The sequence below is a fragment of the Centropristis striata genome, chromosome 16 (genome assembly GCF_030273125.1).
Source record: "Centropristis striata isolate RG_2023a ecotype Rhode Island chromosome 16, C.striata_1.0, whole genome shotgun sequence".
Taxonomy (NCBI): Eukaryota; Metazoa; Chordata; class Actinopteri; order Perciformes; family Serranidae; genus Centropristis; species Centropristis striata.
Window position 1 is genome coordinate 25,809,032 of NC_081532.1, and position 23,793 is coordinate 25,832,824.

General features: G+C 39.3%; 1 protein-coding gene across 1 annotated transcript; it reads right to left on the reverse strand.

Moving 5' to 3' along the window:
- Positions 1-19,785: 19,785 nt before the first annotated feature.
- Positions 19,786-22,973, reverse strand: LOC131988746 (transcriptional regulator ATRX homolog). The gene is made up of 9 exons (XM_059353977.1): positions 22,892-22,973; positions 22,704-22,805; positions 22,414-22,488; positions 22,194-22,250; positions 22,016-22,090; positions 21,804-21,860; positions 21,626-21,700; positions 21,406-21,462; positions 19,786-20,662 (listed from the first exon to the last, which is right to left on the reverse strand). Exons 1-9 carry the CDS (start codon positions 22,959-22,961, stop codon positions 20,430-20,432), a joined length of 801 nt encoding a protein of 266 aa, XP_059209960.1. The 5' UTR covers positions 22,962-22,973; the 3' UTR covers positions 19,786-20,429.
- Positions 22,974-23,793: the final 820 nt, after the last annotated feature.

Genomic DNA, 23,793 nt, shown 5'->3' on the forward strand with positions numbered 1-23,793 from the left:
CAAAAACATAATGTCAAATAGAATGTCCAATTACAGAATAATATTTTTTTACATTATGTGCATTGCAAGCAAGGAAAAAGAAAAGAATGCCATTGAATTAAATCGTCCTGTTAACAGGCTAAACATATTTCTTATAACGGCAGCGCACACTGCAATAAAAAAAACCATTCACATTTCAGCCTAAATAAACAATAAAATATTGGCTGATAACGCGCGGACGCCATCACTCCAACTGAAGACACTTTTTCTTCTGGTAAACGCAGACAGAGATGAGAAGACAGCTTTCTGTGTTTTCTGCTTCAGTTTGGGGGGAAGCTCAGGTTTGTTTGCCCTGATGGTTCCTACCAGGGCAACTTTGTCTTTCAAAAGCTCGTGGGCAAGTGAGTATGAGGTGAAAAAATTGTCACAAGTAAGTGTGACACCCTTGAGACCCTCGGTCATGTCCAGGATGACTCTTTTCCTGGTCCTGTGTATACCTGGTACCTCCATGCATATGATGTGGCGACATCTGCGGTGATCCATATTTTCAGCCCATACTTCACTGGCTTTCTAGGCATGTACTGCCTGAATTTGCAGCGGCCTTTGAAGGGCACGAGCTGCTCATCAACCCAGATGTCTTCCCCTGGATTGAACACGATTGGGAGCCGCTGAGTCCACTTCGTCCGGAAAGCAGACAGCTTGTCGTTCGTGTAACGCGAAGGACGGGTCAGTCAATCATCAAATCTGAGGCTGTAGCTTATCTCAAAGCGTCTGCAGGACATGGTGGCCTTGAAGATTGGTCCCCCACTCTTCTCATCCCACAGGCTGCGGGTTGATTCCCCTTTGGACCGATACACACCTGCCAGGATGAGAAGTCCCATGTATGCTCTCAGCTCTTGGGCATCCACATCACTCCATCCTGACACTGAACGCCGCCCGTACAAGTTTGTCATATCCAAAATAAGCTGGATCATGTCATCTGTGATGAAAAGGTCAAAAGATGATGCCACATCATGCATTCTTGAGATGTCATATCTCGTAGGCCCTGGCATCATGCCTGTGGGTGCAGGAATATAGCATGAGATTGAGACCAGACTTGAGACCAGAGGACTGTTAGTGTGTGTTTTCAAATTCGACTTGGTAGTGCTGTTTGTTGTGGTGAGGTTGGGACTAGGTAAGTTTGGTGTACCCTGTACATTTTTGCATCACGTAGGATAATTTCTGTTACTCCATTAGGTTATTGGTTGTGCCACCCCTGTATTGTTTTGAAAAGCCGTTTTTGTAGATAAGTTAGTTAGGCCTTTTGTTTTTTTGTTTCACTTCACAGCCAGTTTAGATAGGCCTTCTTTTGTTATACTTGTTTCAGCTTTCTTTTGGCACAATCACTTGTCCCATCCTCCCCCACCTTAGTGTGTCGTTGTTTGGTTATTGTAAAATAAATCATCATTGTTCATATCACCTTTGACTTAATTTTCTGATTGTTATGTTATTGTCTGCTGGCTGGGTTTAGTCAGTGGACGTAACAAATGGGGGCTCGTCCGGGATACTTTTTTCCTGAGCTAAGACAATCAAAAACTTGATGAGTTGAGGTGGTGTGACTGAGAGCACGTATGAAATTTAATTTGGAGAGCTTTATTGATGATCCTAGTGTTGAACAAATTGATTTATGTCGCAAAGATGATTTGCTTTGTATTGCAGCACATTTTAACATCCCTGTCCAGAAATATGTTGTGAAAAGGGAAATCAAAAATAAAGTTATTGAAAAACTTGTTGACTTACAGGTCCTAATGGACCCTGTTGACTCTGTTCAGTCAGGGGCTGAGGTTTCTCCAGGGAGAGTTGCTGGGGCTGGACCAAGTGTTTCCCCTGTTCAAGCTGAAGGGGGACAGCAGGTTGCACAGGCCACACCCCTGGGGGATAAGGCTGTTCGTGAGGCTCTTCCTGCAACGTTGCCCCGTTTTTAACCTTTCTCCCCAGAGTCCAGTGGGTCCAGTGGGAACGCTAAATTGAAGGTTCGGTTAGCCCGCCTACAGCTCGAAGCAGAAGAAAAAGAGAATGTGCGGAAAGCTGATTATGAACTGAAATTGCAGGTTCGCAAGTTAGAGATAGAGGCTGAAAGAGATGTAAAGTTGCGGCAGCTTGACATTGAAGCTCTGAGAATCTCTTCTCGCCAGACTTCGCCATATGCTACTGACAATTCTGCACCTTCACATGCAGAAGGTCACAAACAAAAATTTGATGTCGTTAAGCATGTTGCATTAGTGCCAACTTTTCGAGAGACGGAGGTTGACTCTTATTTCAGTGCAATCGAAAGAATTGCCACTGCCTTAGAATGGCAGAAGGACATGTGGCCTATCCTCCTTCAGTGTAAACTGACTGGTAAAGCACAGGAAGTAGTGGCATGTCTTTCATTAGAAGACAGTTTACAGTACGATGTGCTTAAGGCGTCTATTTTGCGTGCCTATGAGCTTGTGCCAGAGGCCTACAGGCAGAAATTCAGGAGTCATAAAATGTCAAGTGGTCAAACATTTGTTGAGTTTACACGTGAGAAAAGTGTTCTCTTTGATAAGTGGTGTGCTGCCACTGGGGTCAGTGATTTTGAATCACTTCGGCAGTTAATGCTCATTGAAGACTTCAAGAACAGTCTACCAGAAAATATGGTGGTTTTCTTAAATTAACAAAAAGTGTCTTCACTGTCTAAAGCAGCTGTCTTAGCTGATGAGTTCGTTCTGACTCATAAAAATGTGTTTGAATCTTCCTACCGCCCAGACAGGGAATCAGTACAGCGTCCTGTGAGTCCCAACCCTAGCCACCCCGTTTTTGAGAAGCCTGAAGTTCCACTGTTAACTTCACGGGAGGAACGTGAATGCTTCTATTGTCATAGAAAGGGTCATATTATTGCTGACTGTTTTTCTCTGAAGCGTAAGCAACAGTTTCCTCCTCACTCATCAACTCCAGAGGAAGTGGGTGTGATTAAGAGTGTTGGTTTGGTCAGTACAGTGGTTCCTGGTGGTCAGTTGGCTGCCCAAGGACAGCCTAACGCCTGTTTTGAACCTTTTATTTCTACTGCATTTGTGTCTTTGACAGAAAGAGCTGAGGACCAGCGCCCCGTCACGGTGCTACGTGATTCTGGCTTTTCTCAGTCTTTCATCCTGTCTAGAGTGTTGCCGTGGAGTCCTAAGTCTGCCTGCGGGAGAAGCTCTGTTAGAGGTATTGGGAGGGGTGTTGTGCCCGCGTCCCTACACCAAGTCCATATAAAGCTAGTTAATGGGTGTTTTCCTATTGCTGTTTTCTCTCACCTTCCTGTTGATGGTGTTGATTTTGTGGTGGGTAACGACATCGCTGGTGGGAAGGTGTATCCCACACCTGATGTTGCTATTCCTCTTGTAAGGAACACTGCCAGCAGAAAGAAAAGGAAAAAGAAAAGAAACAGGAAAACCTGATCATTGTAAGTTGTGATTTCTGGCACATACTTTGTAGTGTATTGAGGAGAATTGTTCCAAAAATTGTTTGTTTGGACTCTTATGGGTGGAGGTGTTACGTGCCAGAGGACTGTTTGTGTGTGTTTCTCCCTTGTTTTGAAAAGCCTTTTTTGTAGATAAGTTAGTTAGGCCTTTTGTTTGTTTGTTTTTCTTCACAGCTAGTTTAGATAGGCCTTGTTTTGTTATATTTGTTTCAACTTTCTTTTGGCACAATCACTTGTCCCATCCTCCCCCACCTTAGTGTGTCTTTGTTTGGTTATTGTAAAATAAATCACAATTTGTTCACATCACTTTTGACTTTGTTTAATTTTCTGATTGTTATGTTATTGTCTGGTGGCTGGGTTTAGTCAGTGGACGTAACACCCATTCTTTCCTGTAATTACTTTCCTGTCGGCAAAGTTATAGATCAAGTGAGAAGTGTAGTTTGTTTATTATTAGTACCTGTCAACATGATAGTATGTAATATATGATGAATTACATATTAAAATATTAATTTCTTCAAAAACTCATTCGGTAACACTTTATAATGAGTACACACTATTAAGCATTAGTTAAGCATTAATAAATACTCAATTCATCATTTATAACACATTTTTCTAACATTACCACACATTAGTATGTAGTTTATAAACACAGTTAAAAATGTTTTATTCATCATTGATAAGCACATTAGTTATGGATTAGTAAATACTGAATTCATCATTTATAAAGCATGTTTCTGCCGTAAATACTCATTACTATGTGGTTTATAATCACAATTATAAATGTTTTACTCTTCATTAATAAGCTCATCTATAATGTCCTAATGATTGCATTTTCATATTTTATATATGATGGATTCAGCATTTCTAAATCAAGTATTACATCACTTACTAACCAGCTATTTAGGATTTGTCAGTGGTTTGTAATATCATTTAGAAAGTGTATGTAAATGATGAACAAAGTATCTAGATGTACATTTCTGCAAGCACTTGCACATCCACTATTCAGACATGTATTAATGATTAGTGACTGTGTTAGCAGATGTATTATGATTATCTGTTTGGGAGCTTGCAATCCCGCTCTCAGCACGTCATCAACGTGACGACGGTGGGAGGCGTCAACATTTTATGTTCATATTTACTTTAACTCTCAGAAGTTTCTGAGAGCGCAGCCAAGAGAAGCATGGTGAAGTCTGGCCTGAATCAACGTGTCAGGCGGACGCGGGCCAATACATATGGCGGTGTGGGGGATACATTGGAGTCGGCGGCCGGCAGTAGCACTAGTGGTGAGTGTCTTTGTTTTCTAGCACACATTATGGATGAAAGCTAACATTAGCTTGTCAGCAGCTGAACGCGTCTGCTCTCGCTCCCCGACTAGCATTACTACCGACCCGCCCGCGGTGGCAAAGCCGACCTAGGCACTCACCTCGCCCGGCTAGACAAGACTAGACTGACTTAACCGCGGCGACATTACAATTAAAAAATAACTATATTCAAATTGATAATGATAAATGCACCCCAAAGTTTACATAAAATAAATTACAGGCATTGGTGTGCTTCATACAAAATGGAAATAAAAGTATATGCATGTATGTTAGACAAAAATATAAAGTTATGACATGCTGACATAGAACATAAACTGAATATAAATTATTTCACAAGAGATCCACTGATTAAAGTTGCTTAAATGTCAAAGCATGCCAAAATCACAAGTGTCTGAAAATATACTCAGTTGGTATTTAACTACATGCATTTTATAATGAACACTTTCTTTCTTTTAGGTGCGTCCATGGCCCCTACTGCACAGCTGATGGACAAAAGGAAATCACACGAGTTGGAGATGTTAAATTGTGACACTGAAATATTTTCTGACTTTATTTTTGATACAGAAAGTTTTTATTTTTTTGAAAAAAAGATTTTATTTGTCATATTTGAAACGTCTGTGATCCACTGTTGATGTTGGCAAGTTTTTATTCAGCCATGTTTACCCTTTTTTATACAATATATTGGAAAGTTGCAATAAATATCAATACAATATGTTCTATATCCCTTTGTGTTGTGTCTTTTCTTCGTCTGTTAAGATAACTGAACATTTATGAGTCTTGAGGCATTGCCAGCCTTTAAATCTAATTTGTAAATGCTTTATAAGCCATAGATAGTGCTCACTTTAGATGAGCTCACACAAAATACTTAATTAACGAGTAGTAAGTGCTTCATAACAGCCTCAATTCATGAATTCCTGCATTAATAACTGTTTATAGGACATCCATTGAAAATGAATTTGTGATTTTTTTATGGAACATCTGCTAACAGTCACTAATCATTAATACATGTCTGAATAGTGGATGTGCAAGTGCATGCAGAAATGTACATCTAAATACTTTGTTCATCATTTACATACACTTTCTAAATGATATTACAAACCACTGACAAATCCTAAATAACTGGTTAGTAAGTGATGTAATACTTGATTTAGAAATGCTGAATCCATCATATATAAAATATGAAAATGCAATCATTAGGACATTATAGATGAGCTTATTAACGAAGAGTAAAACATATAATTGTGATTATAAACCACATAGTAATGAGTATTTACGGCAGAAACATGCTTTATAAATGATGAATTCAGTATTTACTAATCCATAACTAATGTGCTTATCAATGATGAATAAAACATTTTTAACTGTTTATAAACTACATACTAATGTGTGGTAATGTCAGAAAAATGCCTTATAAATGATGAATTGAGGATCTATTAATGTTTAACTAATGCTTAATAGTGTGTACTCATTATAAAGTGTTACCACTCATTCATACAAGGAATACTGGCAGTCCCTTTGATGATGTTGTCAGAATAATCTCACAACCAACCCAAGTGACAGGGCACCATGTTGAAATATATAAAGAAATATATCGGCTGAAATCGCCAGTGAATCTTTTTTCGAGGGAGTGAGGGAGGTGACAGTTGCTATTTTGTTGTGTTGTTATTGCTCAAATTTATGAATTTCTAGATTTTTCATGTTGTATAAAATCTTTCTACATTTAAAACATTTTAATGTAACTGGTTTTGGCCTTTTACGCAGAGTTTGTCAACTCTGTTATTCATGTCAACTCTGTTTCACCAAGTTTTGTTTGAAAAAATTCTAATTAAATATGTTTTATTGTTGACAAATTCATAACTAACATTCTCACTATATATGAAATTCCAAAGCATTTCATTCATTTTTGGAGCTATATTTGGAGAAAATCCAAACTGTCTTGGCAACTTTCTTATTAAATGTGTCAATGTTTTTACTCCTGAAAAAGGAGTCTTTGTCTTAGAAAATTTAAAGTTGAATTAGTGGACGTAAAGACAAAAGTTCTCTTAGGAAAGACATGGTTTTAAAATGTATTACATTTGATTACTATAAATATTTACCCTAATTTGTCTGCAACAGAGTTGACTGACTTTACTGTTACTACGATGATTTTCAGATTAAACATTTCAAATCTTATATGTTTAAGCTTGGCAAATGCTGGAAGTGTTAAATTTAAAGTATTCTCTATGGGAATGAAAAAGGTTTTACGAAAGGTTTTGCTTCAAATTTCAATTCTGAAATGGGCCATGTATATATATATATATATATCTAGCAATTTTGTCTTAACGCATTTTGTGATGATTTCTCTTTTCTAGCTAGTGTCTGTTGTACTGATTAATCTCTTTCTCTTTTTTTGGACTTATTGGCATTGTCACCCTTTTTCACAGTGGAACTGGTGCACGGTGTTGTTACCAGGGAGAAATTTTTTTCTTTATCTTCTCTGAGCCGAGCAGCCAGTAGAGATCTCTTTCCGTGACTCAGTAGTTTCATGACAAACTTTTACACAATAGGCTGTGCCACTTTGACAGGGTGAGCAGGTTGATGGATCCTCCTATAACGTCTCTGTAAAAAAAAGTATTTTTAAGAAGTCACTGTTGAGAGAGCAAATTAAAGCTGGGCCACCACCACTTCTAAGACCTGGTTGAAATGTAATATCTTGAGCACTAGTTGTGAAGGTCAACACCACCCATGTGCTGTAGTATCGATTGATCCATTTTGTTTTGGGAATTTGTCAAAAGCACATCTCTGTTTCACCTCAGAGGTCTCACTGTATTTCTCCTCCATGTTTGTTGCTACAGTGACAATGTTATTTGTCAGTGTCTTTGCAACAGAGCAGCATCTTCTCTCCTTGGGTCAGAGACTCAGATGTTACCTGACATAACTTCATGAAGTCCTTGTGTGACGTGAATGAAACATCAAACAAATGAACGCCCCATCGTTCTAGAGCTCCTTTTTGTTATTTCTTTAAGGAGTGCAGGCAAAGTAAAATAATAATTACATTAACTTAATTAAAGGTTTGAGGAAAAAAATGTGGCTTGAGTTAAGAAAAAGGCTTGATTAACCCATTAAGGCCTAAAGCGCCTGGAAAAAAATGCCTGGAAAACCTATGGGCGATTTTCAAATGACCCCCTAAAACCCAAAGTTTTTCTGGAAATTCAACACCTACTAAATAATAGATTTTTCAGCCTCTGTAGCAGATAAAAATGAAATTCAAAAAGTATTTGAGAGCTTATACCCGTGGCTTTCATACGAAGTTGAGTTTATTTGTCCAAACCTTCAATAAAGTTTTTTAAAAAATCAACAAACTCAGCAAATGTTACATTTGACTGAATAAAAAATCCTATGCATAATACTAATACATGCCCATTAGCAAGATGCAAACATGATATGACCATTGGAAGAAATAGACATAGTTCCCATTACCCTTCTGTAATAAAAAAAAATTATCATAATAATAAATAATAATAATACATTTTATATATTGCACTTTTCAGGGTACTCAACGACGCATAAAGTAATATAAGACATAAACAATCATGATTTCTTATATCATCATCACAATCAATTAGCCTATTATTATTATTATTATTAATATTAATATATTATTAATAATATTATTATTATCTCCAGATGGCCACAAATCTGTCTGTTCTTCGGTGAAAATATGTCGTCTAAAAACATATTCCTCATCCATAAATGCCGGTCGATTGGTTCCGAGGGTTCAAAGTCCAGATCAGCAATAAAATCATCGGCGCTGTTTTCATCAGATCGCTTCCGTCACTTACTGCTGAGCTCCTCCACTATAGTCGTCTTTCTCCATGATTTAAAGTTCTGGAAAAGTCCAATGTTGCATTGCGACACTCCCACATGTATTCTGATCATGATTCTGATGCATTTCATTGGCCAAGAGACCGAAAATAGGTGGAAAAAAATACAAATACTACAAAATGACATATCCGCTGTCCCGGCCTTAATGGTAGAGTGATGCAACAGCGCTCCCGGTTTTAATGGTAGAAATGCGATAATGCTTTCCCGGCGTCAATGGGTTAAGTTTAGAGAGCAATCTTAGAAATGGTTAAAAGTTGCAACATTTTCATGTGAAAGTCACATGATATGTTTGTAATCTGTGCACCCTTACCTCCATTTAAAGAATGGACTATGCAGCAGAGCATTTTAGACAACAACACAACATAATACTATGACAAACTCCTTATGCGTGTGACAGCTTCCATGCATGTGGTGTCTCCACAAATGAGTTGCTGCTGCTGAACTTTTTTTTTTAGAATTTTATTTTATTAATTTCTGTGGGCCGTCATAGTTGGGTACCAGGAAGTACATCAAAACAACAAAAATTACAATTTCAGAATTTATATAATCTGAGGGGAATACCTGAAAAATGTGTTTCTGTTTGGGGCTGTATGATTAGTTACATAGCTAAATTGAAGACACTACAGAATAAATAAAATGCTCACCTCTGACAATTAACCTCTCACCATATTTCATTTCTCTCTCTGCCTCATTTCCCATGGACAATGCTATATCTCTGTATGTTGTTGTTTTCTATGTACTCATTTATTTTTCTATCTGCTTACGGTAAAAAGGAAGGATGTGTATTATTTCTCACTTTCTCTGATGTGTAACAAGACTATGTAGGACTGGGAGGGGGGAGGAGGGGAAAAGGGGTTGTTTTTGTTTTTGGAAAAAGAAAAAGTCCTTATTTCTCACTGTATGTACTTTTGCCTGTCAAATGAATAAAAACATTTTTAAAAAAATCTGAATTTCATCAATATCAGAGTTTCATAGTATTTCATCAAAATCAACAACATGGTCTCACAGGAATCCGTGGAATAGCCACGGATTTGCTTAACTCAAAATCTGTGGAATAGCCACAGAATCACTCAAATTTCTGTGAAACTGACATGGATTTCGCTACAATGCAAGTTAATGACAGTCATTTCCCGTGACTATTCCAACATACAAAGTGATTATGTACATTCACTGAGTGAATATTTAGAAAATAAAACATATTTCTCGCTAGAAATGTGATCAAAATCCATTTTTATGCAGAAACTAAGTCAAAATATTGATTTTTTCACTAAAAATGAGAGAACTGTCCGCCATGTTTTTTGTTCTGACCGCCGGGACCTTGAAAGTCACGTGGCTTGGAACAAACCAATAGGAAAAAATATCCATGGAATAGCCACGGGATATGACTGTCATTAACTTGCATTGTAGCGAAATCCGTGTCAGTTTCACGGAAATTTGAGTGATTCCGTGGCTATTCCACGGATTTTGAGTTAAGCGAATCCGTGGCTATTTTAGTTACTTCCAAATTTATCAATTTATCATCATTTAGCATCTTATTACGTTCATTGCTTCCCTCAATACTAATAATTGGTTATACAGACCCACCCCTACCAACTCACCTCCCTCCCACCCAACCTACCCTTCCATAACCCCCACCTATCCCACCCCACACCCATTAACCCACCCACCCTGCACCGGATAGAGCTGAAAGCACCTAGTGCACAAGACTACTCTATCTCAATGCTTGACAACATTCAAGACCAGACACACACACACAACAAAAAAAAAAAGAAAAGAAAAAGACAGAAGGACAAAAAGAAAGGGGGGTTCTAAGGATATGCTCTAGAGCAGGGGTCGCCAACCTTTATGGGCAAAAGAGCCACTGTTGCCAAAAAAATGGAAAAAATGTCGGAATGGAGCCGCAAACCTTATTTTAAGCCTTAGCTGTTTTATCATCATTATAAGTCTATACTAGCCTACCACCTTTACTAATAGGTCATAATGAGCATTTGTTAGTATGATTTATGATTTAGTCAGAAGGCAGTGAGAAACAAAGTGCAAATGAGAGGCTTGACACTGAAGAAATATCTCCGGAGATTTGGAATCGAAAGCAAGCCCAGCGAGGGAAACTTAAAACTAGACTTGAAGTTGGCAAAATTTAGAGGTTAAGGTGCCGTGTCATAGACTTTCATGAGCTGTGATTCACATTTGAGGTGACCAAAAATTAAAGAGAATAATGTTTTAATCCTGTGTATAAGCTGAACATTTTTACAATCGATATATATATAAGATATAAATTGCTTTGGGTCAACTCCAATGTTAAATAAAAATTAAAACGTAAACAATTTGTTTCATTTTGTATAAATGTTTTAGTCACAGCCACAATAAATTTGGCTCCATCTGCTATCAAATTGTTTTATTTTTCATTGATCTTTCAATACACAGGGAGTACTTCATCAAAGACTTCCAATTCTCTATTGACGGTGCTTCCTTATTCTTCCAGTTTTGCAATATTAGTTTTTTAAAGATAAGAGAGGAAAAAATATGCCAACTAGTCGGATATCTCATCTCCTCTATATCTTGAAGTGAGTTTGTCTTTGATATTAGCCATCGATAACAGATTGAATGGAAGCCTTGTGTTAAAAATTTGGGATTGATTTAATTTGAAACTAAAGCATTTCTTATATATTCATTACGAAAATATATATTTATCTTCTTTTTAAATTCTATTTGCTTCTATTATACTCCATATATAGACACTGAAAGGTGTAATATTGCTGGTATGTCGAAAGATTTGCTTCTAATTTTGCTCTCATAGTTCCACGATGCACATGTAGGCTGTGTGGCCTGAGCATAGAGAACATTTACTGTGTGCTGTTTCTGTGTTTTATTTATTTTTCTGTCTCCTGACTAGTTGCTGTCCCATCGGTCTGCAGTCAACTTCCTCAAGCTCCTTAGTATCTGTATACAACTGTGCAAACTGCCATGCTGAAGCTCACTAATAACAGTGAGAGGGCAAACTCCCTGCAACAGCCAGAGGGGGTGAAAACTAATACAAAGAGCTGGTGGATGCTTGAGAAAACAATGCCTGGAAGCATCTGGCTGCTCTGTAGCTGCTGTCAAATGTTCCCAGGGACAGGCAGGATAGTTAAAGCAAAATTACTGCACTAGCCACCCGAGGGCTCCACCCCTGTGTTGTTTTGTCAAGTACAACACTTGCAATATTGGTCTTTTTATTTGCCTCATAGGAGCTGAGAATCCCAGAAGTGCTGTATTGTCTGTTGTGCTGTTTGCCTCATCATCAGAATGTGGGAAGTGGTAAAAGAAGGGCTCATAGTGATTAACTGCACTATTGATTTTCAGTGGCTCTTCGGCCGTGTACTGAGATCTATCTTTATAACAACAGCATGTCCTCTTTCAGTTAGCTGGAAAGCAACTGCTGATGAGCCGTGACCCTGTTTTTTCCCTCTAATATCTTAAAAAGCACATTAAATATCTGTGCCTGTTTGTAGGGTGTAGGGTTAATTAATCTCCTGTGCCAAATGTTGTGTCTTGCAAGCCAAAGAGCTAGGTCTACCAGAGACAATACTGCTGTCTGATATGGATAACAAAGCACATTTTACTTGATTGCTGTATTAAATTTCTATTTTTTCAGTAATCTACTTGTTTTGTTATGTGTGTGTTAAAATAAAATAAAAAGTCAATAAATGTCCTTTTTTAATTTCTATGCTTACGTTTTTATAGGCATTTTCTATCTGCTTTGTGTAGCATAATGCTTCTTCAAGCAAGTTGAGTTACAAGGGATTTTACAACTGTAAATGCAATTGGCTACAGCAATTTATTGAAATTTAAGTGATATATGTGTTCAAATACAAATCACAAGTCAAAACAGCGCTAAATTTGTCTATTTGAATTATAAAAGGTATAAGTGGTGAACTGAAGAGCCATTTGGGAGCCAATGAGCCGGCTCTTCATGGTGAGCTGAGACAAATGATCCGGATAACTAAAAAGAGAATTCCCATCACCATTCCACACTATGAATTTTCATTTAAAATGTTTCTTTTGATAATAGTCTCAGTATTACTCAACACAAACGCATGGGGAGTGCTCTGACAATGTAACAGCGACAATGCCTAAATATCAGTTTGTATCATGTTTTTCCCCCATTATTTCTGGATGGTATATAACTATAACATTAAGAGACACCTCAATACCTAGATAAAAAATCAATCAGTGTGCAAGACACAAGGGTGAGCGGGTACAACTTTAACCGTATCTGTATCTATTCAACTAAGTAAATTCTCTCTTTACCTACTCACAATGGCCTAAAGTGGAAGTGGGTGTAGATTAAACTGGAGCTGGTTTGGGATTGGGAATAACCAAAAGTTGAAGTTTTAGGCTTCAACTTCAACTTACTTGATCAGTAGTTGCTGTATTTAGTATTTATTCTTCATAAAATGTGTGTCTCAGAATTGAGCTGCACAGCAACGTTATTGACCACAATACATACAACAGGTGATTAGAATCAAGTCTGGTCAGGTTTGCAGTTTGATTCGCGCCAAGACTGTCAATGCCTGGAGAAACTGGAGATGCCAGTCCTCCTGAATTTTCTCCTGACACAGAGCTTGGCAGCTTCTTGAGAATCTCTAAACATGGAAATATAGCATTACTTCCACCAGCCTGTTCCACAGGCTAATGTTTTCACACTTTGTCGTCGCCCCGGCCCGGGGGCCGCCAATTGAATAGCCCGGTTGTCGTGGTTAATACGGCCATGTGGGCCGTATGAACCACGAAAACCTGCTGCTCAAAATGAATTGCCCCTTGTGGGATTAATAAAGTTGTTTGAATTGAATTTCACTCTGATGAAGTCAGGAGGCAGGCAGAAGAGGACTTTGTGGTTGCCTAGCCTGATCTGTCCATCATTTTTGACAGTGTGGTCAACAATGACCAGAATGTCTTCAATGAAGCCCTTTTCTGCCTGCTGACTGTGACAGAGAGGCCTGTGTGAAATGTTTTTAGAATGTGACTTCAAGCATGTCCTGTATATGTGTAAATGAGAAGGCATTTAAGTTACCACTAGTTCCCTTGGATTTGACATAACTATCATATCAAAAGTGTTGTGCCCTAAAAATGAGGGCGGAATTCTGTACATTAGGACAGGGTTAGGGTTAAATTTATTGAAACAATATATTTAACAATAGAATGCATAGGTAATGTACAACAAAATTACCATAAAAACATATAACATTAACTTTTCATCCTTTATACATACATTTTGGAAAACGCTATATTCTAGGGAATAATGTTGTGCAGTGCAACCAGTGCATCATCTAGCACCACCACTGAGACTCCTGCAGCAACGGGCAAAAATGGGCTCCCTCATAGGATCTGCATTTTACATAGTACAACAAAACTTCCTTGGTTGTTCAATATTCTTACAATCTGCTGATATATGAAGCGGAATTTGCTTATATTAGCTAGCTAGCTAGCAAGTTACCAAGAGCTAGCAAGCTCAGTAATCAACATGGCGACTTCAAACTACACAGAGGAATGTGGGCAAGTCAGTGTACCCTAAAATATGTAAAATCACTGTACACTTACCTCACATATGGTTCTTCTTGTCTTGGAAACTCAGGAGTAAGACCTTGAAACATCCAAGGGTGCCTCAGATGCTCAGTGGCTAAGGTGTGTAACCAGGGCGAACCACCTGGTTTAATTTGAAGCAAAAACTTTGATCTTTTTTTTTTTATTTTTTTTTTACATTTTGCAATGGACTACAACATTCTAGTAAAACCAGCTGAATCCGAAGGCAAAGCTTGGGTAAACTAGCCGAACACATTATGGGGCATTTCATAGTACCATGAAACAATTTCAGCACCTTATGTGACTTGATATTATATATGTTTAGAGTCCTGAATAATCTTTCTGTTATTTCATTTCAGAGATATGGACCGTTTTTCTACTTTTCTCCAAATTAATTTAATTTCATACCAATCACAGCACAACAGCTGGGACCTTTGTATTTTATCACAGGCATTGTGTTGACCTACACTTAAGTATCTAAACTACCTTTCTCTCCGTCTTTTACTCCCGCATAGCCTCTGGAGATGTTCTTCTGGCACGGCATAAATTTTCCGTGCATGCTGGTTCCAGAATGCAGATCCTGTAATGTGTTGATTTTATAGGAGTAGTGTCTATTAACAACACACAGCAATTGTTTTTGAATATGAAATATACATTAAAATAAAAAAAAACACAAGGCTTAAACACTTTAAAGTTTATGATGTCTCAACATTATCAAAAAGACCCAATTCAAAGAGATAGTGAATTTCTAAAAAGGAGACATTAAAATAACACCTACATGTTTTTGACAAAATTAAATGATAATAAGAATTTATTAAGCCCATCTTATACTTACATGCATTATAGACAAGCAAACACAAAATGTAACAGGTAATTCGGGCTGGGCGATATGGACCAAAAGTCATATCCCTATATTTTTATTGCAAAGTGAGAGCAAATGTTCAGTCAAAGTCAGTCAAATATGACATGTCACAAATAGTTTTATTGAAACCGTTTATTTAAGCGAACATAAATACTGTATAACAACAGGAGTACCTTTTTTTTTTTTAAATCAAAGCTCCGTAAAGTGCACATTTAAATAAAAAAAAATATCTTAAATAAAAGCTGCAGCTTGCCTGGAGCAAGGATCACAGTCCACAATTTGAACTATATCGATAAATGCGATATGGTCTAATTCCATATCACATTTAAAACTAGAAAATTTCCTCTGGGGAAATTCTGAAAGGGCCACGGGGGCTACTGCCGGTGTGTGTACACTATGATGAGACTCTTCAGAGATTTCAAACTATGCCCTTTAACCTCAAAATGTGTGTGTGTGTGTGTAGCGAAAATCGCATAAAGTTACTGCGCACGTGTGTGTTTGAAGCAGTGTATGCATGTGTGAGGAGTCTATTCTATCTTAGTGTCCCTCATTCTACAGTGTTGAAAACAAGACAAAATCAAGACTTACTGGCTTCCATTTTTGGAAAAAATGACACTATAAAAATATACTAAATTATGAATGATGAATAAATAAATATATGTGCACTGTCTGTCTGTTTTATTCAGTAGCTATGTTGTTGAACTCTGCTGTCTCTAAGTCAGTATGCTTCCTTTGAATGTTTAAGGGGGAGCAGAGGAGATGCTGCACACCATCCAAATTGCATTCAAACAGTCAAATGACGTATTTGTGGTTGTGATGCATTCTAATTAAATGTGATTAGTCATGCCGTTGTAGATTCTGGACTCTTGTTGAGGTTTCTCACAGCCAGTCTGCAAGGGACATGTCATCTTGCTGTAACAAACCATCACATCTTTTTTTAAAACAACCACATCCTATTTTCTGCACCAGTGAAATTGATGGATAGACATTTGACAGTGGGTTTTCTCAGAGGTTGTGGGCTGAATTGCCAGTGTAACATGCTGTGGTTTCCCATAAGATGTGTTTTCTTTTCTTTTTCTCTAGATCTATTCAGACTTTTTTACTGAGAGCAATAAGCAGTGTGACAGCGTAAAGAGTACAGCCAGAGGGTCAAAGGCAGCTTTAACTGTTTAACAGGTGATCCCCTGCAGTGGATGGCCCAGAAAATAGTCAAACGTTGATTTAAAACATGATGACTTGAAGCTTTGTAACTAAACATCATAGTGAACTTTGCAGGAACACTGTCTATATATATATATATATATATATATATATATATATATATATATATATGAAGCAGGATGATATGGCTCACCGCTGCTTAATGTAAGTGACTGTGTTGCCTTGCTTGCTACCTTGCTCTCATTAGCCTATCACTGCCTGAGGCCACTCTATAACGGTATGCAGTGTCCATCTCGTCTCTCTCCTGGGCACCACAGGAATGAGTTTAAACCTTAAACTAGTAAGTCAGCATTTTAGCACTGTGGGGTCAATTTTATCAAATTCGATTAGGGTTTTCAATGTGTTTTTGGTTAGGTGTCAGATCCCTTTAATCACTATAAACTTTGAATTGGTAAGCTTGCCCTTGAAAGGCAAAACGAAGGAAGGGTCTGTGAAGTGGGTGGATTGGCACATGAAAGTATGCATCTTTGAAACTCAGCATCTTGAAGGGGAGAACTTTGACGTATATGTTCAGCCGCCTGAGATCTAGGATGGGACGAAGTCCACCATCCTTCTTCGGTACAAGGAAATAAGTGGAGTAAAATCCAGCGAGCTGTTCGCCTGGAGCGACCTTCACTATGGCCTCCTTCTGGAGGAGTGTCGAAATTTCCTCTGATAGTACCTGTGCCTGGGTTGGGTCCTTGACAAAAGTCATGCGAACCCTGGAGAAAGAAGGGGGGCGCCGCCGAAACTGTATCTTGTACCCCTTTGACACTGTAGCCAGAACCCAAGGGTCCGACACAGTGCGTGTCAGTGCGGTCAGTAACCTGGACCTCTGGGGGGGGGGTAACTCTAGGCGAGGACTGTGACTGGGACCCCTGGCGTCGCTGCTGCGGTTGCCGAGAAGTCCCAGAGGCTGGGAATGCAGACCCCTGTCGCCTGCCATACAGCTCCTGGCGACTCCAGGATGACTGAGGGGCAGTCTGGGAGCCCCTAGGTCTCCACCTGGCAGCAGCCGCTCTGCCGAATGTACGCTGGACAGACTCTCTTGTAAGCCGGGACTGTTCAGCTTTATCCAGCACACCCTGGGAGCCCGAGTGGAACACACACCCTGGTACCATTGGCATATTGGTTAATTCTCTCCTAATGTTTTCAGGGAGAGATGTCTGGGCCAGCCACACCTGTCTTCGTGACATCATTGCCGTTGACATGGACGCACCAACATCCCTTGTCAGTTGGGAGTGGGTGACAAGCTGCCAGTAAAATTGCTAGAGCGTTCCCAGAACGGGCTGCTCGTGTGGCTGCCATATACATGCGACACACTAGACGGTCAGACTTCTCGCACTCCTTCACTGGGCAGTGTGGGTTTGTAGTCACATGCTCCGGGCCCAAGGACGTCAGGGCTGCCATTTCCCGTTCAACTGGAGGCATATCCCCTAACCCGGTCTCAGGGTCATACTGGGTCTTGGCCAACCTGCGACAACCTGCATTAAACTGAGGAGCACCACTGGGGGCATTCCATGCCTTCTTGAGCATTTGCAAATAATCCCCTGCCACAGGTCAGGTCAGGTCAGCACCATCCCCTGGGTGGGGGGCTGCCCTGTCCTATCCTTGCTGGACCTCCTCTGGTGGATCAGTCAAGCTACTAGCTGAGCTAGGCCCCGACTGTACAGTGCGTTTCTTGCTTGAGCCCCGCTTGTGGCCAGGGGAGCGACCCCACTTGTGGCCAGGGGAGCAACCCCGCTTCCGGTTTCGAGAACTGCTCTTTGAAGCATATCTCTCTTCTCCCAGATCCTCCGCCGGGGGTTACACCGATGCTGCACGGCTGGACTGCTCCAACCCCCTGGCCGTCCGAATGCGCACCGCCATTGGCAAGTCAATGGCTGCTGCACAGGGTTCCTCAATATCTTGCAGCAGATGTGACATGCCTAGACAGCTCGGGCATTCACGATAACCATCACAGGGGGCCATAACCACCTGACAAAGACGGCATAAATGCAGCGCCATTATACAAAACCCAACAGCTACGTATAGCTGATGAAGGGAAAAGAGAAAATGATAAACCAGCTCGCAGCCTTAATTTTCTCCACGAACAAAAAAACCAAACAGAAAACCCAATCAAACTTGTCTTATAACATCCACCAAACACCAGAAAGGAGGAAAGGTGGAGTAACTAAACAATAGGACTTTCTTTCATGTGGTAAACAAACAGATTTTATTTTATACAGTGTAACCACAAATAACTCAAAGTGACTGTAATATATACAGGGAAAATCAAAATGCAGGGAATTGCCACAAATCTACCTGCTGTTTTTTTTTTTTTTTTTTATTATTATTTATTAATTTATTTTTTTTTTTTTATTTATTTTTTTATTTTATCTTTCAGTTGGGTAAATAACGTTTTCCAACATTCACCAAATCTTTTTCAGACAAAACTCTACCTCCACTCCTTGGTGTGCACGAACTCACAGGAAGGGGACCTTTCAAAAAAAAAAAAAAAACCCTCACTGCGAAGAGCGAGTTAATGGGGAAGCAACTGAGGACCAAAAGACAAAAAAAACAAAGACTGATTCTCAATCTGTTTCTCTTTTTCTTTACCAACTTTTCGCAGATTTCCTGAAACAAAGAGGAGAGGGTAACGCATGTAATTCTCACCGCTTCTTTTGACATGTTTTACAAACGCGGACAATCCAGCTTCAATCCTCAGGGGCACAAGGCACCTGCACACACGAGTGAAGCAAAGAGGAAGCGGCGCGTTCACGAGGTGCTTATATGGGCGGCGAGCTACGCCTCCAGAGGTCAGTCACATGACATTGTTGACATAAAGGTCTCGAGGATAGGGAGATGAGGGCATCATTCAAGATAATGACCGTGGTGACGGTTTGAGTGAGGTCGAAATAGATCTTGAGTTAATCTGTCATTTTTAGTTCTCATGAGCAAACCTCACATCACACTATCCCTTTACCAGTTCCCTTGGTAAAATCTAACTTTTCACTGGGAATGGCTTTATAAAGACTTCCCCTCCATTTGATCACATAATACACACACACACACACACACACACACACACATACATGTATATATCTATTTGTGAGGACCGCGTTTCCTCGGTGCCTTGTGAGTGCCCCCACTTCCACTGTAGCTAGAATGGTGCAAACATCAAATGTGTCACTAGATGGGAGTAGACAGTGGGAATGTCACTTCAGATTTAAGAACACTCAAAGTAAAAAAAATCTTTTTCTTCTGTATTTGTGGGGACCGGTGGCTGTTGCTAGGTAGATTTGATGACACACACTTTTTTGTTTTTGTTTGTTTTTTCAGTGTCTCTCTCACAATAGGCAAGGGGTCTCATACTGCTGCTCTGGAGGCCATTTCTGGCCATCCTCCCCACTCCAATCCTGCAACCTGATGTCAAAATTTCATAAAATTCAGCCCGCCATCAGTGTATAAATTTTTTTTTTTGGGGGGGGGGGGTGTTGTTGTATCACCTCAATTTAAACTACCCCTTCATATACAATAAAATAAAAATAAAACAAAACAAAACCACAATTCTATTTTTAAGAATGCATTTAGTTTGGTGCATAATAATGGCAAAGGTCAAAGGTTCCCGTACATAACCAGCTGTTGATAAGTGAGCAGGTTCAAAGCTTCATTTGTTGTTTGGCTGTGAATAACAAAGATGTCTCCTTCCAAATCAGAAAGAGAAGTGGATGATGAACACAGACAGTTCCAAGGAAGATGGACTATAGCGAGGACGGATATCTCTTTTCCATAAAGCTAAGAACGATGCTGAAGCTGAAATAAAGAACCTCATTTTCAGAAATATTGTGCTTTCGTGTTGTACTGGAACGCTGAAGTGGCCCTCCAATGAGATGACAATATCAGCAGTGGCCCCAGGCTAATTTGAGTTGAAGTACATTAACTCAAGCTATGTACTTCAGTACAATTTGAGGAATTTGTACTTTACTTGAGTGTTTCTTTTTACTGCCACTTTATACTTCCACTCCACTACATTTTAAAGGCAGATATTCTACTTTTAACACACATCATTTCATTTGAATCAAAAAAGCTGAGATACGCTGTATTTCTTCAGTTTTAAACACTAACAAATGTAACTATCTCAGTTTCAGCTTAATATGAAGGCAGGAAAAAACAAAAAAAACAAAACAATTGGCTACATCTGCTTACTTTTAAGGGCTGTGATGGCATTGTATGCTTTGTTCTTCACATCCCTCCAATCACGGCTGCAGAGTACCGGTTCTGCATCAAGAGCCTTGATACATGCATTTTTACCAGGAACTCTTTTCAGAGTTATGAACTGTCCAAGCTGTCGCCATATTGCTTGTTCTTCTATAGTACTCCAAGGCCTGGGACGACTTTTTTTCTGGAGGAAAGATGGCTCCACACCTGCAACAGAAATTAGAAAAAACATAAATGTAGAATGGTGCTGACATCCTCACAAAGTTAAACATTATGCAGTCCTCTGTAAGTTATGGATGGATGGTTTTGTTTTTGTACTTGTTTTTTGAAAAAGACTTGTTAGATCACTTTACTTAATACACAATATTACCTTTACTACCAATTAATTAATTTACTACCGGCCATAGTAGACTAATGCCAGTTTATCACTTATTCCAAGTCAATAGCTCTGTTAGGCATGTAGCTTTTTCAATCTGATACATAGTTGTGGTTTAGCAGCAACGTGCACCGAGCTGAAGACAGGAGTCTGTAAACCTTGATAATAAAAAATAAACCTTGTCCTAAAATGGAGCAAAGTTCAGCAACCTATTATCTATTGGTGCTGGTGATACAGTAAATATGATACACTAAAATGGATAATGTTTCCATAAAGTGTTTGCATTACCTTTGAAAATACAGGAGATCAACTTCACAGTTCATTTTTGTTTACTACTCAGTAGCTGTCTCTCATGGCTGACTTGTAGCAAAATATCCTTCAGTGCATGAAGTTTACCTGTTTTCTTAGTCCTCTTGCGCCTGTCTGGTCGTCTTGAAGACGACACCTCAGATGTCGGAAGGTTTGTTTCTTCTACAAGAACAAAACACCACCTCAGCACAAACTATCATACTGAAAGATACAATAATAAGCATGCAACAGTGCTCCTGCATTGATTATGAAGCTGTTTCCATACCATCTGAATCCTGAAGTGTCTCTGAGTCCATCTTTGGCCTCTTTTCTTTGGAGGACCCTTCGGGAGGAGAAAAACACATGAGACAATATCATAACAGCGTCAAGTTATATATTTTCAAAGTAGCCACAGCAAATGAAGAGTGTATTAAGTTTATAAGACATCATAAGAAACTACAGGACTTTACAGGAGGAAACAAAAATAAGACAGAAGAAGAGTTTACCTGTTTTCTTAGTCCTCTTGTGCCTGTCTGGTCGTCTTGAAGACGACGCCTCAGATGTCACAAGGTTTGTTTCTTCTACAAGAACAAAACACCACCTCAGCACAAACTATCATACTGAAAGATACAATAATAAGCATGCAACAGTGCTCCTGCATTGATTATGAAGTTGTTTCCATACCATCTGAATCCTGAAGTGTCTCTGAGTCCATCTTTGGCCTCTTTTCTTTGGAGGACCCTTCGGGAGGAGAAAAACACATGAGAAAATATAACAGCGTCAAGTTACATATTTTCAAAGTAGCCACAGCAAATGAAGTGTATTAAGTTTATAAGACATCATAAGAAACTACAGGACTTTACAGGAGGAAACAAAAAGACAGAAGAAGAGTTTACCTGTTTTCTTAGTCCTCTTGCGCCTGTCTGGTCGTCTTGAAGACGACACCTCAGATGTCGGAAGGTTTGTTTCTTCTACAAGAACAAAACACCACCTCAGCACAAACTATCATACTGAAAGATACAATAATAAGCATGCAACAGTGCTCCTGCATTGATTATGAAGCTGTTTCCATACCAGCTGAATCCTGAAGTGTCTCTGAGTCCATCTTTGGCCTCTTTTCTTTGGAGGACCCTTCGGGGGGAGAAAAACACATGAGACAATATCATAACAGCGTCAAGTTATATATTTTCAAAGTAGCCACAGCAAATGAAGAGTGTATTAAGTTTATAAGACATCATAAGAAACTACAGGACTTTACAGGAGGAAACAAAAATAAGACAGAAGAAGAGTTTACCTGTTTTCTTAGTCCTCTTGCGCCTGTCTGGTCGTCTTGAAGACGACACCTCAGATGTCACAAGGTTTGTTTCTTCTACAAGAAAAGATGATAATCTCTGCATTAAAATTATCATTCTGACATATAGGCTGATATCAAATGTGAATTCCATCATAAATTGGTATTCACAGTGATTATCTAATTACTTCCTGACATTGATAGACAATATAATTGATGAATAAGAACAGTAAGCAGCATAATAACCAATACCGAAAAGGAAATTGTCAGTTGCTGCCAAAGTAACTTCCTACCATCTGATTCTTGAGTGGATTCAGAAGAACTCTCACTTAAGACGTTCTTAGAACTTCCGCTAATTGACTCCTGTCCAGGTTCCACTTCTGAAGATGAGGGGACTGTTATGACATAACATACACATAACAAAATTATGTCTTGAACATTTATTTTTGGTACAGTTGGAATCTTCTACTTCCATACTCACCTTCTAAGCAGAAGTCAATCTCGTCAAGAGATTTCCCTTTGTACGCCTCCGTCCCACTCTCGATTGCCATTAGCAACTTGCTCATCTTTGCGATCTGAAGTGTGTTTTCTGTAAGGCGGTAGTATTCTTGATGCACACGAATGTCATGTCCCATGAACTTAGCCAATTGATCCAGTTCATTTTCTTTGAGGTTCATAATTTGACTCAGGATGGCTACATGTTTTCGAAAGTGGGTTGAGGTGAGTGTTTCTGACCTTCTCGCCCCACATGCAGCAGCGTATTTCCTCAAACAGTCTGAGCCTCGTAGATGTGATTCTGAGTTTTGTCTTGCAAAGACAAACTCATTGCTGTCCAAAACCTCATTGAGCTCATTCCTTTGATTGACAAGGAAATCAAGAGATTCTGTCATATCCCTGGTCAGAAGAACAGGGACTTTCCTTCCCCTCTTTCCTCTGATGGCCAACCTGGTGAACTCTTTACTTAAACTTTGTTCAAGTTTAGAAAGGCACTTCATTATATCTTCATTAGGTTCCTCTATGACTCTGTTTTTGTAGGTCAGCAGAGGGATTTTTGCTGCCTCACCTTGCCTTCTTCTGTTAAAAAGAATGATTCGTGAAAGGAGGCTCTCACTTAAAGTCCTATAGGCTTTTGGGTTGGGTCCATCCAAGAGCTCATGTCTGGCCTCTTCCTCTGTTGACTTCAAGATGTTATTAAGTTTCATCACATCTTCTGTTAGTGGAATCATTTCTTTTTTGTTCCACCTAAGTTAGTTCTTGCACGGCGGTGCAAGGTCCCACTCTGAGGATATCAAGCCTGAGAAGCTTCGGACTCTGGCTGCAGCCACTTCATCTTCTGCCTTTACATGTTGCCCAATTAAAATATCACAGGCTGCCTTTAGCGAA

Coding starts and splice junctions, on each gene's coding strand:
- LOC131988746 (XM_059353977.1), bottom strand. CDS start 22,961: ATGGCAATCGAGAGTGGGACGGAGGCGTACAAAGGGAAATCTCTTGAC. Junction 22,489..22,703: donor ATCCACTCAAGAATCAGATG/GTAGGAAGTTAC, acceptor CTTTTCTTGTAG/AAGAAACAAACCTTGTGACA. Junction 20,663..21,405: donor GACACTTCAGGATTCAGATG/GTATGGAAACAG, acceptor TTTCTGTTGCAG/GTGTGGAGCCATCTTTCCTC.